The sequence below is a fragment of the Chiloscyllium plagiosum genome, unplaced genomic scaffold, assembly GCF_037043375.1.
Source record: "Chiloscyllium plagiosum isolate Xiang-an unplaced genomic scaffold, Cpla_swu_hap1 HiC_scaffold_6, whole genome shotgun sequence".
Taxonomy (NCBI): Eukaryota; Metazoa; Chordata; class Chondrichthyes; order Orectolobiformes; family Hemiscylliidae; genus Chiloscyllium; species Chiloscyllium plagiosum.
The window spans coordinates 86026597-86046094 of NW_028270144.1; the positions used below are offsets into that span (position 1 = coordinate 86026597).

General features: G+C 40.1%; 1 protein-coding gene across 3 annotated transcripts in view; it reads left to right on the plus strand.

Annotated features, from left to right (window-relative positions):
• The first annotated feature begins 812 nt into the window (after positions 1–812).
• Positions 813–19498, plus strand: part of LOC122550744 (fibroblast growth factor 9) — a 62404-nt gene continuing 43718 nt past the window's right edge. The window contains exons 1-2 of one of the 3 annotated variants that reach the window (XM_087988170.1): positions 813–1001; positions 2840–3134. In XM_087988170.1, coding sequence (XP_087844296.1) covers positions 2864–3134 — 271 coding nt within the window. In that variant the 5' untranslated portion in view covers positions 813–1001; positions 2840–2863. Of the gene's footprint in view, positions 1002–2144; positions 2638–2839; positions 3135–19498 lie in introns of those variants that run through there. The other 2 variants (XM_043691943.2, XM_043691944.2) reach the window with 2 other exon arrangements.

The following is a 19498-nucleotide window of genomic DNA, read 5'->3' on the forward strand; positions in this document are numbered from 1 at the left end:
GGATGAAGTCATTGTGGTTCTGCCCCTTTAAATTACTGTGTGACCATCTCAAAAAGCCCAAGATGCTCTATAGACGTCCGTTTCCATTGCTGTCACATTGCAGTAAATGAACCTTTCTCGGAAATGTTTAATTCCCGATTTTCAGTTCATGTTTCTCCAGCGATTAAACCGGTGGGCAGAGGAGTATGTACGTCATTAAAAAATTTTATTTAAGTGGAGCACTTTGCTTCATAATTAAACCACTAAAGCAGCATCAAATTAACCACACCTCTCCAAAACTTGCTCTCATGAACTCGATCATTCCACAATATCGTACAGAAACATGATTTTCAGCTAAGTAAAATAACGGACTGAAAAATAAAACCTATTAAATTTACCATTGAATGGAATCGTATGGAAGACATTGTCCAGGCAAAGTGAGATTGTACAGGAGAAAGAAGCCAGCGCAGTAAAAAATGCTTTATATTAGTTATTTTTAAAAATAAAACCTCAAGCTCAACTAGTTTCGTATTATTCAGTAGAACAATGATCCATATGCAAATTACATTAAGGAGATGATTAAGCCAAAAAAAAACCTAGGCTTCCATGGTAAGCCAATAAGGAAATAAATAATGATACAAACACACAAAGAATATTACAGAATGCTGCCAATACTGAGCGAGTACAGGCTCTACAGCGACTTCTAGCGAAAGTACCGCAACCCTTTCCCCGAATCTCCTGCCAGTTCGCATTGCCGCTGTCAGCCGAACTCATTCCCAGATCTATTAAGGGCGTGATTGATGGGTGGACAGCAGTTTCTAAACTCCTGATTTTAATTTTAACACTTCCCCTTTCCCCCGGACCTTTATTCCTGAAATAGCAATTTTTTCTTTTTTAATTTTTTAAAGAAAAACTCAGGACGGCGAATTAACGATCAGACCATCCTGGGTCCTAGCGCCGGAATCATCGTTGCTCACTGAACGGCCGAAGTTACATCAGACTTCCATCCAATTCGAATATCGGTTTGCTTCTTATACTTTGTCAAGGAATCTAAACGATCGTTGTGCGGAATCTATCATGCGTTAATTAAAAACCATTGTCATCATTAAAAAGTCTAACCCTGCTTGAGTTACTGTTGTCAAGTGGGGGAAATGTCTCCGTGAATGATACGATTGAGGTAGTGAAATAAAACATTTACATTTTAGCTCATTCGTGAATGTGCCATCCCACTGACCATATCTTACTTTCCAACTTGTCCTCATTGCTTCACTTGCTGTCCAGTGTGAAACACCTTCAGTACAGGCCCAGCTTCCGAGTATTCTTGTGGGTAATATCAACAGTGACGGTAAGTAACATAATTCCTAAATTGCATTCCACTGAGCCGAGTCTATTTCTGCTGTGGAAGGTAGCTAGTTAAGTTTGAAGGTGATCGGTCCAAGCTCGTGTTCAAATCTATTGTGCAGGATTTGTAAATCTGAACCAACTCAATTTATGGGATATTACTTCAAGCATACACTTTTTATCAGAAACCTGCAAAACTTCATCTATGAAACTTTTACTCGTCAAGGTTATTTTCTGTCAGTCATCGGGTCCCTTCCCACCAAACTACAGCTTTCCCGAAATAGCTGAGGGAAGGGAGATGTTTCTGAAGCTATATCCTATTGGGGAGTGCTATTTCCCTCAGCGCAGCAAGTGTGCAATGCAGCTAAAGCTGTATTCAATAATTTGACAAAGCTTCCTCTTATTGCTTATCGATTTTGCTGGTGAACCGTATTATTAAGACTATTAGTTGTAATAGCTTTCATTCTGATTTATCTCACATTTTTGGGGTTGAACCCAGAAGCGTTGCCTTCCGTGATATGAAAAATAATCTCGTTTTACTGAGTTCGCTGATACAATCAGTGAGACATAACCTTCGTTTGCATAATACTGCGGCTGAGGTCATCTGAAAAGTTTCATGGAAGGAGATATGAAGCGGTATACTTGTAAAGGGCTGAATACACCGCTTCAAGCGATGAAATTCCTCCTCCAGTAACCTATGAGCACTAGGACCGAGAAGGAGCCTATATGTCGTTGGTAAGTCTACCTTAAACCCAACCCATGCCTGCTTTTCTGCGCCACTCTGCGTGCTTTATGGAGAGTATAGTTCAGACGCAGATAGTACACACATTTCACAGTGGGGTCTGCGTAAGGAACACCTGTTTCAAAGCAGCCAGCAACCCAGCATTGGACTTGCAGATCTTTCTGCTGCTGAAGGCGAGCGTGTGAAGCCTCAGACACTCCTCCAGATCTTCCTCAAGTCTTTTGGATAATAAAAAAAGGTGACGTTTGGGGGAAAAAAATAAGATCAAAGTTTTTGGATTGCCCCAGCGAGCAACGTGCGATCTATATTTCTCAAGGATTCATGCTGATGTATGCAGTCTTTTATAGAGTAAAAACAGCGCATGCCTTTCTGGAGTCAGAATTCATAAATTCTGACGTAGCCTTGTTCATCTAAAAAAAAAATCCAATAACGCCGGGTTTTAAGTTGCTATGATCATCGTTATCTTCTTCCAATGGAGAAACTACGAATTTTTATTCTCAATGCAGCTGGATCGCCTGAAGATCAAACAGCCTGCTAGACCTGGGATTATTTAAAAAAAACCAATATGTTTATGTGTGAGTATAAAGTGGTGGTTTCGTAGACTACAGCGATTGACCTTGAACCTGCCCCAAACCAAAACAGCGTATCACTTTTTATGTATGTTTTAATGGATTGCAGTCAAAACAATACATTCTAAAAAAAACAACTGAAAGAGGAAAACACACGAGAGATCAATTTGGGCTGACACCTATATTCTTGTTTTTTTGTTATTATCAGAAGCAGAATCGCCGGCGGCGACTGATGGCTCCGTTAGGTGAAGTTGGGAACTATCTTGGTGTCCAGGATGCAATACCTTTTGGGAATGTGCCCGTTTTGCCGGTGGATAACCCGGTTCTCCTGAGTGATCACCTCGGCCAGTCCGAGGGAGGTTTGAGCAGGGGCTCAGTCACGGACCTGGCTCACTTAAAGGGGATTCTCAGGCGGAGACAGCTGTACTGCAGGACTGGCTTTCACTTAGAGATTTTTCCTAATGGAACTATCCAGGGAACCAGACAGGATCACAGCCGATTTGGTAAGTAGCAGAGACAAAGCATCTAATTGCCCTTAAGTAGGTCATAAAAGAAGCGTCTTATGATTCTTTTCTCCTTTTCACGACAATGCCAGATGGAAGAGTTTAATACAACACAGCTCTACGATGCAAGCAGACAGCAGTTGGAACGTATTTTGATTCCTATAACGTGATCTAAGAATATCAGACATGACTAAATGATAGGATCATCACATTAATTTAGGTGTATGGTAACGGCAATTCATTATAAATATATCAGCATATCCGCCTCTGTCTATGTCTACCTATTTGCGTGAGGATTTTACGTAAATTCCGTTTAGATAATTAACTTTCAAAATGATAGTCTGCGGAAAATGGATAGGCTAGCTGACAGCGGTCCTGGTTCCATATGTGTAGAGAAAAACAGATTCTGGCTAATGGTGCAATGATACGATCAGATGGGGCCATTAATTTAGGTGCATAGCCATTGGATGCTAAGATGCGTTTGCCTTGAAATATATGTCTCCGGCCGCCCATCTACCAAATTCAATAATCTTATAAAAATGTCATTTACTGGGATCCACACCGGAAACTAACTGAGAATCTGTATGGTTAGATCCTGCAGAGGTGCCCCATTTGTGCAGTTAGACAGGTAAGCTGCAAAATAATCAGAGGTGGGATTGTATTGTCGAAGTTGGACATGGATTGCAAACGCAGTGGACTGCTGCAATCATATGACTCACTGGTGGAGGTAATACTTGGGGCGATCACAGCAAAGACTGATTTAACATATCGCCATACATTATTAACCAGGCTGAGCTTCCTCAATCTGTCTTTGAAAATGTACAAGAGGCAATTCGGCCACATGTGTACCATGACCTCGCCATGCATTATTCGTCCCGATAGTTGATTGAAAGAGGTTTAATGTAACATTCTTCGTTGCTGCTGACCAGAATGTACATGGAGAGTTTCTTTTCCCAGCAAAGGGCTCTTAGCCAAGCCTCTGCCTCTGGGTTCACGCCTCCAGCAGGTGTCTATACGGCGGCCGCACTGCTACATTTCCAGAGCACCAGAGATTCCCCCGGGTCCTAATGCACAACACCCTAAACGAGCCAAACTGTGGCAGAAAGTCAGTGTCGCGGGAGGATATCACTTTCTTTCTCAAACGCCAACGTGGTTTAAACTATGGGCATAATGAGACAGATCATTAAAGCGCAAGCGAAAAGTGATTAATATGAAAGATTAGAACTCCTGCAATCATTATATTCTATACTCCAGCGCTTTGTAATGTATTTTTTTAAAAATGCCACATTTGAAAAGAACTCAGTAAAGGGAAACTTTTTAAAGAGTCGCTTGGAAAACTTTTTTTTCGTTCGGTAATAACGCACCGAAATCACTATCACCCATTTCACCCTGTTTCGCGGGTGGGCCGGAGTTGGAGGCGTGGAGTGAGGATAAAGATTCAAGCAGAAACTGAATGTGTGCAGTCTGATCGCTGTGGTGGCGCAAGTATACAACAGCAGCCCCTCACCCTCCGCTATACCCACAGAGCACTCCCCAGATTCCGGATATTAGCCTGAATATGTGTTCTTTTGCAGATTTTATGCTTTCCCAGAGCAATATACAGGCACACTGTTTCCCCTGCTAATTGTTTTATAAAAAGATTCATTCTTTTTCCTTTATAGTTAGTGAAAGTCTATTTCTTTTTCTGTTTCTCATCATGTCTGTCCCTGTCCGATGGACCCTCCTCTATGTGCGTTTACCTGGAGCCCCTTAAAACAAGCAGCTGTCTCTTTGACTGCAGTGACCCCTGCCCTTCTCTACCTTGGTGCCGGATTGCACGCACTTTGCTACATTTCATAAGGCGTTTGTTTGGTTTTTGCCCACATAAGTTTTAATTTAATCTTGTCCTTAAAGAGAAAGTCTCTCCTTTCAAGTAGAGACGTTAAATATCTCCATCGACGTTTACTTTCCGAGTCTTATCTTGAAGGTCGTAGTTTTCTAGCAGCTCATGAACTGCAGTGAGTGACAAGTCGGTCAAGTAACTGGATTTGAATCGATTTCATTTGAAGCGACTAGGGATTACTGTGAAGGCTGCTGTTAATAAAGATGAACATATGAAAATTAATACTGAACAGCTCAAGGACAGTATGGAAGTAGCTAATATCATGGAATCCTTAATGGATGGAGTGGGCAGGTGGGGGAATACTTTGCCCTTTCATGATCTATCCAGGAATTCAGACCAACACCTCAGAGTTACATTATGTGATGTGGCCATTCACCACAAAGGAAGATGACAGAAAAGCTTTCAAACAAATGATCACCAAAGTGCAAGCACTAACCACATTGATTAATCTTAAATGATGGTAGTTTATCTCTTTATCTGTTAACGTTCACTGGTATACTTGGTGCCATTACATACACTTTGGGTAACTTTTCTCTTCAAGTTAACAATGTTTTCGTACAAATCATGCTCGATGCTTATTTCACTCGGTTTAATGTTTAACTCACAGCACAATCGTATTCCATAAAAGAATGCAATCAGTTTAGCTGCACACTCTGAAGTGAACTGCTCTCTTAAGCGTGCACTGCTGCGGTTTGCAGAGTGCACTGCCTAAAATACACGGGGGTGGGGGGAGGGACGGAGATGCTGGCTACTACGCCAATTTGCAGCATTTTTTTCTTCTTCAAGGTCTCAATCGCTCGATATGCATCAGTAGATGCGGCGTGTTCCTTGCCGGCTTGTCTCATTTGTTGGAGTTTCTGCAGCGTGCTTTGACTGCAGGCTGCTCATATGTCTAACGTTTAATGTTTAATGTAACATTCTTCGATTGAGGACACTTTCCAGATTGAACTCCGCTGGGAAATTCAGCAACTGGAAAGTGTAGGCGTGCCTTTTGTGTCAGCAAAACTAAAGCCGAGAAAAGCTGACGAAATGCTCAGCAGATGGACGTGTTCTGAATAAATCCCACCGTCTTAATTAAAACCAATTCAGCCTCATAGACTGATCTTGAAGTTTCAGTCTCAACTTTTGTTTAGCTTCATTATTGATTTGAACATTGCAGACTGCGGATATCGAGCTGATTGAAATTGAGTAACCCATTGCATTTCCGTTCCCACGTACAGTTGCTGTTAGAGGTTTAGGGCGAGGATCAAGGATTGTAAAAGCACTGAACGTGGTAACTTTGACGGCGCTAGGACCATGCAGGAGACCTCACTTTATTATGGGGGCGTTCCAGGTTTAATACCTTTGTACTAATGTGTGTATTTCATATTGTTTTCCTCCGTGCCCGTTATTCGTTCAACCATATGCTTTCAATTAACCAGAATTATCCACCTATAGAAGCTTTTAATTACATTTTAGCATATCATTTAGTCTAGCATTGGTATACAATGGGAACAATAAGACTAGACGCGCCCCAAGTCATTCATCATTTATACACTAACTGAAGGTAAACCGACGCAGGCGTTCTGTGATCTCACTCCATTTTTTGAAGTCACGTATTTTGTGCTTACTGTTAATAAATTGGGTGTGGCATTGATATTTGCACACAACGTCTGTCTTATCTGTTCGGAATACACGGTCACAGGGCTGAAACCAATGGTATGCTGGAGCAACGTGTGGGGGAGAGGCTGGTTTCACTGTAACTTCTGAAAACCCAATACCTCAAGGTGTCAGCTGAAAAAATATCACCCAGGAGCGCTGCAAGCTAGGCGCTGCAGTTGGCGTGCCAATCATTTTCCGAGTACCACAAGTAATATTTTAAGAAAGGAGGGCAGTTATTCTTGTGGGGCAGCCTCTCCCCACCTCCCACCTCACTTGCAGTTCTGTGTAATGAAGCTGAGGGCCACCCATTCTGCTTCCATTGTGTTATCATGTTTTAAATCTTTGTTTTCGCTTTAGTTATCAAGTTAAAAGCTGGCATACGAACAGGTGTGGACCAAGCAGATAGAATTGTCCCAATGACCCAATCTCATCCTCAAAGCCAAAAACAGAATCCAAAAGGTCAGCCTTTATTTTCAGAAGTACTCTGTACACTTTTAGGTTTGATATTTTTTCACTGATGGAACTTCACCCATGAGGCAAAACTGCTACATTGTTCTCCTACTCGCCCCCCCGGCCCCCGGCCCCCCCACCTCTACACACCCTCCCACATCCTTCGTTTACACTTGAACAATTTTGCTCTTTCACCTTGTGGAACAGAGTAGCTTCCTGATCCCCTGTCAGTCAGTAATGCTGCTGCACTTTGCTGGCTGCCAAGAACCATGGTGAACCCACACACATCTCTGTTTTGTTCTCTCCTCTTAGGAGTGAGTTGGCCTTCATTCGATGACTGGCTTTGCCAGATTGTTTCAATAGGGAACTCTGATTCCCCTCCTTTCCATGCCTTGTACTGGATGTTACGTCATGCTATGCAACTGGACTGGTTCAATTTGCATTAATTTTAGAAAGCTTTTGCAATTTGCTCTTGGGAGGAAAGTTTCCTCCAAGTGGTTGGCTACAAGCCTTTTTAGATTTGTTCTTAGTAGACACTTTGAATTATTGAGCATTCATTTCTTTCAGATTGGAATGAGGCCAAGACTTTTCTCATGGTACAGTGCATGTTAGGGTTGGTACCAATCAAGGAACAAACCTAGGGCCTCGCTGGCTTTGTGGCTCAGTCTGTATCACATTTTATAATTTCTGATTAATTCCTGAGGAATTTGTTGTATACAGATTTTGCAATGTTGTGAGTGAGGTACCAATGGATAATTAGACTGTGCACCATGGTCTCAGCTGTCCTTTTGCAGAAGGCAACATGTAAATGCCAAGTACTCACTCATGAGAGGTGTTGGCAGAAATGGAGACAGCAAGTAAGAAACATAGTCACCCTGGACACTGTACCTGTATTCACTAACCTAAAGGACTGGGAGGAATTCCAAGATTACCATCTTTGAAGTCCATTTATTTTTAATATTTTACCTTGCTTCTGAAACTCTGCCTGAAAGACATCAACACTTTTCCTATCCATGTCATTGATTCCAATATAGACAGGGACTTCTCAATATTCCCCTTTCCCCATAGAACATGCTTGTTCAGTGGTGTCCTTTGGAGGCACCAGGAAGGCAACATATTTTTTGGAAATCCTTTTGGCCATTACAGAAACATCGGTCTATATTCCAGCGAGTAAATTCTGCCTTTCTATTGCCCATCTGAATTACAACATTTAAGAAAGCATCTGGATGGGTATATGAGTAAGAAGAGTTTAGAGGGATATGGGCCAAATGCTGGCAAATGGGACTAGATAAGGTTAGGATACCTAGTCAGCATGGACAAGTTGGACCGAAGGGTCTGTTTCTGTGCTTTACATCTCTACGTGTGCCAGGACTTTGCTACTTATTAGTCCAAGGTTTGGCAGTAGATTACTTGACTCCCAGCTGATGTGTGAACATGGCATGAACAATGGACAGAAGATAAAACTGGTTTGAAATAAATAGCATACTCACTTTCTCTGTTCAATTTCCTAATATTCTCTCGCCGGAACAAACCCATGTGGCTTCATGTTGAGGACAGTCATCCCGTGACATGCCAACTATCCATTCTGCGTGCCTAGACAGGAAGTTCTGGTAATCGCTATGTATTGGGGGATGGAAAGATAAAGGATTGTCTTTTGGGTCCAAATCTGATTACCTGGTTCCATTCTTACCCACTGTTAATAAATATATATCCTCTAAAAGGCATTGTTGAATTTCTACTGAGAACTGGATTCATAGCATTGCCAGTGTTGGACTGGGGAGTATAAAGTTAAAAATCACACAACACCAGGTTATAGTCCAACAGGTTTATTTCGAAGCACTGCTCCTTCACCAGGTGGTTGTTGAAGGAGCAGCGCTCCAAAAGCTAATGCTTCCAAATAAACCTATTGGACTATAACCTGGTGTTGTGTGATTTTTAACTTGGTTTCATAATAGATTTCTTTCCTTGCCTGGGATTCTTTAAGTAATCCCTCAGCACACAACAGGGAACTTGAGAAACTTTCTGGGCTGTTTAACTGAGTGCTACCCCACATTGTACAATGCTGGACAGATTATTTAAAACCTTAGTTTACATTAGAAAACAAGATCGTAATTACCTCCCCGTACATTGCCATGCTGCAGCCTCTTAACTTGATTTTCATACATTGTCATCTTATTGATCTCCCTTGACCTTGAGGCTTGAAATTCTCCAAAGATTTGTCACCTTTTGCAGAATTCAGAACAGCTATTTTCAGCTGACACTGCACATGAAGCTGCATAAGACAAGGTCTATGAAAATATAATGGATAGCTCTTTCATTTCATGATATATTATGTATTTTATTTTTTAGTTTAGGTGTAAAATGGCTGAATATGCTGACATTTCTTAGACAAAATCATATATTTTCCAAAATACAAGGCTTCTGCTTGAATCACCATTTAAATCAATTCAGCTTTAGGAATCCTAAAATGGGCTCATTGAACTGAACTTAGCAAATTCACCTTTTTGTGTCACTGGCAATCATAATGGTCATGCACTGCAAGTCTGTGTTGAGAGCCAATATTCCTTATTAAAGAAAACAAGAAAATTGAGTGAAGTTTGTTAAATATTCAAGCATGTATGGTTGAGACTAAGTGGCCCTGGCAATCACATCCTTTTGAGAGAAAATAAAGTATTGTTGATTTAAAAAAAGAATGTTGCTTAGAAAGCTCCACATGGAATTTTATCAGAGTAACTGTCTTTAATGTTGGAATCATTGTAAAATATAGTGTTCAAGTCAGTACTATTTTAGGCTCACATACTCATGGCTGCATACTCGCAATAACTTTAATTCCATTTTACTATCTTTGATGTCTCTCAAAATGCTTGCATTGAATTAAAGTTACCATTATCAGGATTTCACCTTACTGGCAGTTGCTGCTACTTGCTCCACTGCTATGCTAAGCTACTTATTAGCTATATGATTTAAAGGAAAGTAACGTCTAAGTCCTAGGATAGTAATACAATATAAATCAAATGCAATTTTTGTTTAAGCAGCTGAAAAACATCATGTTGGGATAATTCTTCTACTCATAACTGCAATGCCAAATAAACTGGCTTATGAACAGGGTATTAGCACATAGGGAAATTTTGTTTTAATGCAATAGGATATTAGCTAGTGATTAGTGGCATAAATTACAGATAAAGAAAATAATGCTATGTCTCTTTATAACCCCAAGTACTCTTGAAATTGAAAGACATAGTGGAATGCTTAAATTTCACACTGACTTGCCAATATAAGCTCAATTAATTTTGAATTGTGCAATAGTGTCAGTATAAAATAAACTTACCTCAGTTTAGAGGTTAAGAGAAAAGACCAATTCAAAGACAGTATATCGGAATCAGCCAGCAGATTTGTTGACATATGCCACTCCATTGCCATTGCCTTCTGATTACTTTATCTATTCCTTTCCAATTATTGATTGGTTCAGTCAACATCTCTTTATTGGATACTTTACCCTTAAATATAAATGCCCATTCGTTGTTTTATTTCTGTTCATTCATAGGATGTAGGTGTCATGAGTTAGGACATCATTGCCCTAGAGAAAGTGGTGGTGAGCTCCCTTCTTGAACCACTGCACTAGAGGGGTATTGGGACATCCACAGTAATTAGGAAGACAGTTTCAGGTTTTTAATAGTGAAGAAATGCCAATAAAGTTCCACATCGGGATGGTGTGAGGCTTGGCAGGGAGCTTGCAAGAGGTGATGTTTCCATGTATCTGCTGTATTTGTACTTCAGGGTGTTAGAAGTAATGGGTTTGGAAAATATTGTCAGAGGAGCCAGGATGAATTACTGCAGTGCATGTTGTAGATGGTGTACGCTGCTGCTTCTACTGTGCATTGGTGGTGAAGGTGGTGGATGGGATGCCAATCAAGTGGGCTGCGTTGACCTAAATGGTGTCAAGCTTTTTGAGTTGTTGGAGCTGCATTTATACAGATAAACAGAGTTTTCTTTCACACTGCTTACTTGTTCCTTGTAGATAGTAGTCAAGCAATGGGGAGACAAGCAGTTAGTGGCTCACTGCAGAATTCCTGGCCACTGACTTGCTCTTGTAGCTACATTATTTATATATCCAGTCTTGCTCAATTTCTGATCTATGGCAATGGCAACCTTTAGGATGTTGATAGTGCGGGATTCAGTTAAGGTCAATTATTAGATTCTTATTGAAGATGGTCATTGACTGTCACTTGTGTGATGTGAATGTTACTTGCCACTTGTCTACCCAATTTGGATGTTGCTCATGTTTTGGTGCATACAAACACAAATTGCTTCAGTATTTAATAAAGACATGGAAATCACCAGATTAAATAAAATTTTAGCTACAAGGCTATTTTACTAAGAACTTACAATTATATGGTAAATGGAGCAGTTATGCTTCCCAGAATAGCATAAAGTATTTAATTCAATGCATTTTGCCTCATTCAAGGTTACATGCCATCATCTGTGCCAGTCCCCAAATTAAATGTTAACCTGGGTCAATGCCTGTATTGCAGGTCAGTCTGTGTCATTCCTCAGACTCTGATCACCAAATCCCCCTCTCTCCAGTCTGGATAGTCAGTGACAAACAAAATGGAGAGGTTTGTGGTTCATCTGTCAGATTTTGTAGGCCTAATTTCTGAGAGTAGATTCTATATATTCAGTGGCCAAATCCAGAAAAAATGCAAGCCATTTTTAACAACCTAGGACTATCCAGGCAGCACAGGAAGCATTAGCTTTTGTAAGCAAACAGTAAAATGCTGATACAATGAAAATGCTGATCTCAGCCTAAAATATAGACATTTAACCTAGATCATGTTTGTTTGGATACTAATTTTATACACTATCATTTTACATCTCAGCCTATCTCCTTGCTTCTGTGGAGATGTTGCTATAATCTACCAAAACATATGCAGCAAAAAAACAATGTATCTCATTATTTTTGTAAGAATTCTGTGCAGAATTTTGGAAAGAAAGACTTGCACTTATAGAGCAAGCTTCATGATCTCAGGGAGTTTCAAAACACTTTACAGCTAATTCACCACTTCTTGAAGTATATTAAGTGTTGTGATATAGAAAGTTTACAGATTATGTAATTTCTAAATAGGTTTCTCACCATCTTGCCATCATGACTACTCTACTTTTTCACTCGTTTTGTTATCCATTACACAATGGGAATAATTGTTTTGGGGAAATACCTCTCCTGTGTACTCAACATTGTACCTTTCAGATCTTGCAATTATTGTCCACTGACATGTTATTGAATAATCTCCTCCTACTTATTTGTTCTAATTGCTCATTCATTTAATTATTTTAGCCCACTGAAAATTATGTGCATGGATGTGGCATTTGATATTGATGACTCTCAGGTCATGTTAAACTTTGACATTATATGATTCTGTGTCCTAAGAGTGCTGGGTTTTCCATTACCTACAAAATATCTGCTTCATTTTCAAACTCTTCCCCCCGCGCTCCCCCCCAAAAGATCAAGTTGACACACTTGGGCAAATGAGCAATCATGAACTATCAAATCACCTATCAAATAGATTTTTCCAAGTTTCTATTTTGTTTGCATGAAATCACCAGTTAAAACAATGTATTTGTTCTTGTACCTTTCCTGTGTTTTCATAGTGTAAGTCATCCACTTTTGTGTGAATACCACACAGTCTATACCACCACTATAAACCTTCATTCATTCCAAAAATTAGTCAATAATTGACCTGGACCCAATATTCCGGCCACTGCAGCGGACAGCTGGAACTGACAACTGGAAGCGGCAGAGACAAACCACTATAAATGCTGGAGGAAACATCACAGAAGTGCTTCACAAGAGGCTTCCAAGCACTGAGGATGTCACGTAGACAGGGGATGAAACGTCTGCATCACAAATTCCCGGCTCGGCGAACAGAACCACAACAACGAGCACCCAAGCTACAAATCTTCTCACAAACTTTGAATTAGTCAATAACCATGACTCTCTATTTCCTATCACTCAGCCAAATTCTTATCCATATTGCCACTGGCTTTTTGAGCAAGAGTGTTATGTTTTTAATTGTCCAGTCCACAGGAACCATCTCCTGAGTCTAAAGTTGAGTGAAAGTTATGACTGGGCCTCTGTATTTTCCACTCTCACTTCCCTTACTATTAGAGGATGCTTCTCATCCAGGCCTGGTGCCTTCTCAACTTTACATACACACAGTCTATTCTATATCTCTGCCTCATCCATTTTTAAATTCTTTAGATATCCAAATTGTCTCCTCTTTCACCATGGTCAGTGCCACAGATTCCTTTGAGATAAAAACACATGTAAATAATTCATTCTTTGCCATGCCATTTGCCTCCATTCATAAATCTCCTTCTTGTCTGTCATTATCCACATTCCTCCTTTTACCACCTTTTACTATTACATGCCTATAGAATACTTTTGGACTCCTTTCTATTTTAGCTACCAGTTTCTTCTCATATTTTGTCTTTGCTTTTTGTTTTTGCTTTCTCAATTCTCCTCTGAATCTTCCATATTTGATTTGGTTCCCAATTGTATTTTCTACCTCACATCCATCATGAACATACATTTTCTTCTTCATTTTAATCCCTACTATTTTTTTGTTGTACTTTTCCCTTTCACAGGAATATATTTTGACAGTCCTTGTGGAGACAAAGTCTTGTCTTTAACATTGAGGATTCAGTCTACTGTACTATGGGACACTATTACCCTGCAAAGAGAGCTAGATTGAAATTCACTACAGCAGCTTAAAACTGTTAGCCTGTTGGACCATCAGCAGCAGCAGAATTGTGTTTAATGACAATCTCTAAACTCAAGGCTTGACATAACCCAATCTGTACAATCGCTACCAAGCTCGGGGACCAATTTGAGTTCATAAGAAGTGCCAGAGAGCATTCCAAGAGCAGCACCAAGCACATCTAAATGTGAGGAGATAACCTTTTGAAAGTACAATACAAGACCAGAAACTTAACTGAATTAACCATATACTATGGCTGTAAGTGCAGGCCAGAGGCTCAGAATTCGTTAGAGAACATCTCGTCTCCTGACACCCCAAAGAATGTACACAAATCTACATGGAACAAGTCAAGAATACTCTGTTTGATTGAGTGCAGCTTCAGCAACACTCAAGAAGTTTAATACCAGCCAAGATAAAGCATCTGACTTGTTCGACAACACATCTGGCACCTTAACTCATTCTAATAACAGTGCACTGTACCATATACAAAATACACTGAAGCAGCACACTAAAGCTGCTTTGACAAGATTAGATTAGTTTGCCTATAGTGTGGAAACAGGCCCTTTGGCCCAACCAGTCCACATCGACCCTCCAAAGAGTAGCCCATCCAGACCCATTTCCCTCTGACTAATGCACCTAACACTATGGACAATTTAGCATGACCAATTCACCTGACCTGCACATCTTTGGACTGTGGGAGGAAACCGGAGCACCCGGAGGAAACCCATGCAGACACGGGGAGAATGTGCAAACTCCACGCAAGGCTGGAATCAAACCTGGGAACCTGGTGCTGTGAGGCAGCAGTGCTAACCACTGAGCCACCATATCTTTCAAATCTGTGTCCAGCACAAACTAGATAGAAAAGGGCAGAGGATACATGGGAACCCTATTAAGTGCAAGTTACCCTCAAGATGCATGCCATCTTGATGTGCAACTATATCGCTGTTCCTATACAATCGCTTGGTCAAATACCCGGAACTCCCTCACTATTAGCATTGTGTACACACCATGTAACTGCAGCAGTTCAAAAAGGTGGCTCACCTCTAACAAATTAGTTAGGGATAGGCAATAAATGCTGGTCCTTTTGTCATGACTACTCTGCTTGTGATGATGCTGGTCTTCAGTTTCAATCGCCACACATCTATTTACAAAGTCAGATGTTATCCAGGCCATATCATTGACTGAAGAATCTAACATTACTCCCTCACCGAGAAATTTCCCTTTGCTTCTTTCTTACCTGTAAGTTTTTCTAGTTTATGTTCTAAGACTGTAATTCATGCTTTAAGATAAATTGTTTAACAGACAATTTTGAAATCATATCATAGAGTCGTAGAGACATAAAATAGAAACAGACCCTTCAGTTTAATCAGTCTATACTGACTATAATCCCAAACTAAACTAGTCCCACCTGCCTGCGATTGGCCCATATCCATTCAAACATTTCTTATTCATGTACTTACCTAAATGTCTTCTAAAAGTTCAAAGTGTACCCCCATTCACCACTTCCTCTGGAAGTTCATTCCATACAGGAACTACTCTCTGTGTAAAAAAAATTGCCACTCATGTCTTTTTAAATACTTTCTCCTCTCACCTTAAAAATATGCCCTGAGCCTTGAAATCCCCCATCCTACGGAAAAGACACCTTCCATTCACCTTATCTATACCCCTCATTAGTTTATAAACCTCTATAAGGTCACCACTCAGCCTCCTGCACTCCAGTGAAAACAGTCCCAGACTATCCAGCCTCTCCTTATAACTCAAACACCCCCCCGTTCCCAGCAGCATCCAGGCAACTGTCATCTGAACCCTCTCCACCTTAATAATATCCTTCCTATAACAGGGTGACCAGAACTTAATACAAAGTGACCAGAAGAAGCCTCATCAATGTCCTGTACATCCTCAACAGAAAGCTCCATATCCTATATTCAAAGATCTGAGCAATGAAGGCAAGCATGATAAATACCTTCTTAACCACTGTACCTGAATGTGATGCAAACCTTAAAGAATTATGTGCCTGAACTCCTAGGTCTCTCTATCCTACAATACTGCCCAAGGCCCTACTTTTAATTGTATGTCTTGTCTTTATTTGTTTTTCTAAAATGTAATACCTCACATTTATCCAAATTAAACTCCATCTACCAGTCTTCAGCCCATTGACCTAATTGATCAAGATCCCTTTGTACTCTTAGATAACCTTCCTCACTGCCCACTATATCACCAATCTTGGTGTCATCTGCAAACTTACTAACCATGCTTTCTAAATTATCATCTAAATCACTTATGTAAATGATAAATAAGGTTAAAGATAATGAAAGATAATATCCTTTCTTTCTTGTTTGTGAACACACAATTTAAGATCTCAATTTTTGTGGCTGTTTGCTTTCTAGTTATACTGTCCATATTTTGAACTTCCTTTTACCTTGTGCCCACTTTTAATTTTAACTTGTTTTAGTTTTGCTTTTTTTTGCTTCCCTTGTACCCTAATTAATTCAGCTTATTTTGGTTACCAATTGTCATCCACTCCACTTAAGTATCTCTTCAGTAACTCCATTACACTCTTATCCTCCTTGACATTTTCTTTTTAATTTTCTGCAGTTGCTTTAGAGCAGCAGCCTCTAACTTTGTTCTCACTAGCCATAGTGTTGATATAAATGACCCATTGAAGGTAAGTTTCTGGTCAGTGGAATTCCCAAATGTTGATAGTTGGAGGACTGGTTATGGTGATGTTATTGATTATCAAGACAAGACAAATGTACCTTTTCTTGTGCAAGTTTAATTTTCTTTTATCATGTATGATGTGGCCATTCCTGGGCAGGCCGGTATTTGTTGACCATCCCTAATTATCCTTGAACTACTTTAGTCTGTAGGTCATTTCAGAGGGCAGTTAAGAGTCAGCACATTTCTATGGATCTGGAGTCACATGTAGGTCAGACCAGGTGAGGTTGGCGGACTCCCTTCTCCAAAGGAACTAGATAGTTTTTTATAACAATTAACAATGGTTGCAGAGAGCTGAATTGTGCCATATATCAGATAAGTGTCAGTTGTGGTGAGTTTCAGGGAGTGTTTCTTTCTATAAATGAGTTTTCTCATGCTCTCTTCCCAAAATTGCCTCATTACCTCTACTCCAAAGCTCCTATTATATTCCACTCATCATATTCTCTCACTCACTACAGGCACAAGTACTGGCCACTCCCAGGATTCCTGATATCAGTGCCATTTTAAAGCCCAGATGTGCACCCAATCAAGCACTGCCAGTGCAGTTCCTTTCAATTACCCAGGCATGCTGGATGGAGGGAAATTGGCACCCTGCTCTATTGACAGTGACCTGGACCTATGATGTATGTGTGGTCACTCCCATCAAGCATTGCCTGAGATGGTGACTGATAGGGGACTGGAGGTGGAGGTGATGAGCTAGGTGGCAAGTTACGTTCTGACTTTCATGTTGCCCATCTGGTTTCTATTGGCAGGTGAGAGAATGGGAAACTACATATCAATGAGACGATTTGATGTAATACTGAGGGTGTTTTCAAATGCAAATAGGTCTCTCACTAGCATTTCTCATCTTGCCAGTCAACACTTGCTTCGAAAGTGGGGTTTCTTGCTCTCACTGTCAGCAATTGCCTCATTGCCAATCACATGATTGGGTCAACTTACTCACCAGTGCCCATGTCATTTCAGGAACTGGGATGATTCGTACTGCAATTTTCGTTAAATCAGTTTTCTTTGCTTTAAGTTCCAGATTTTATCGAATTTTATTGTTATAATCTGTCTTGGTAGGATTCAAATCCATGTCACCAAAACATTAGCCTCAGGCTCTAGATTACCAGCCCAGTGACATTAGCACTACGTCACTATTCTTGGTCAGAAAATGCTGTAAGGATAAACCTATCACTTACAGGTCAGTTAGTTTAAACTCAATAGTGGGAAAATCTCTAGAAATAACAATCTGGAACCAAATTGCATTGCTTAGATGTGTATGGATTAATTAAGGAAAGCCAGGATAGATTTATTAAAGTCAAATTGTGTTTAATTAAGGTGATTGAGTTTTCTAACAGGGGCAAAACAGTTGATGTGTTATCTGTGGACTTCCAAAAGGTGTCTGATTAAGTCATACATAACAAGCTTGCCAGCAAATTTGAAGTCTATGGAATACAAGGGAAATTCACAGCATAGATACGAAGTCGGCTGAGTGACTGGAAACAAATTCATGGTGAATGCCTCTGTCTTTGGGACCAGGAGAAGCTACACATTTGAGTTTATTGGTTTTGTGAAGGGCCTGCAGTTGGCTTTTTCAAGTCTCTGAAGCATTTCGGAGCAATGGGATCATTGCTAAGTAATAAACAAAGACCTTAGTCACCAATCTGAGCCCCTAGTTCTCAAATATTCCCTTTGCTGATCAAAGGCTGAGCTATCACATTGGAAACTTTGATGAATTTCATCATCTGTGTCTGCCTTCTTCAAGAGAAGGTTCCCAAAATCTGGAAAATGATTCACATGCTGTGGGAACCATTTGGAAGAGGACCTTGTGTGTTTAGTGAAAGGTTTGTTTTCTCATAAGCTTCGGAGAAGGTGTTGACAATGTCCTGGAGCTCAGTTCCTGAATGAACACACATCTGCGTGCCATCACCATTTTGCAGCTCAATATTGAAATAATAGACTTTAGTATGTTTGAATGGGCTGATACATGGCAGTAAAATTTAGTGCAGAAAAGTGAAAGATTATATGTTTTCATCAAAGGACTGAATAGAGGCAAAATAAACTAAAGGGTGTCTTTATAAATAGAGGCATAGAGTACAAAAGTAAGAAAGTTATAGTGAACCATTATAAAGTTTGGCTTCAAATGGACAATTGTCTACAATTTTGAGCACTGTGCATTAGGAAACAGGTGAAGACTTTAGAAGGGGAGCAGGGAAGATTTGTGAGAGTGGTTCCAGGAATAAGGGATGCTAATTATATGGATAGATTAGAGAAGTGGGAATTTCTCCTGAAAGAGGAGAGAGTTGAGAGGAGATTTGATAGACATATTTGTAATCATGTAGGATCTCAGAAGAATAGTTGGAGATACTTTGTTCCCGTTGATGGATGGATTAAATACCAAAGGATCCAGATTTAAGATTGTGAGAAAATTAAACAAAAGGGACATGAGAAAAAAAATCTTCTTCCCACGTTTTGACTTACACATTCAGGCAGTGCACTCTAAGAGGCAGCTTCATCATAATACCAGTAACTGCAGGGGAAATAAAATATTACAGGACAACGGGATAAGTGTGAAGCAGTGGAACAAGCAAAACTGTACCTACAGAAAGTGTTGATGGCCTCCCAAAAACACTTGATACTTCGGAGACACAACTAACCCTGCAATTTGTCAGCTGAAGCCAGATTCTTCTCTATGCTGTAATGGGCTCCTTCATTATCATAAAAACTATGGTTGGAGCTGAATACGACAGAATCATCTGCAAAATTTCTGCCTGCATGAAATTATATCACTGATGAAGTATATGAAGATGGATAAGGCAAAGATGCTTTCCTGAGGAATTCTAGCAGTAATGTGCTGAGCCTTAACCCGCCAACAGATTGTTTCCCCTTAAATTCAACTTCCTCAAGGCTCTTGGTTCTATATTTTTGTTGAATGACTG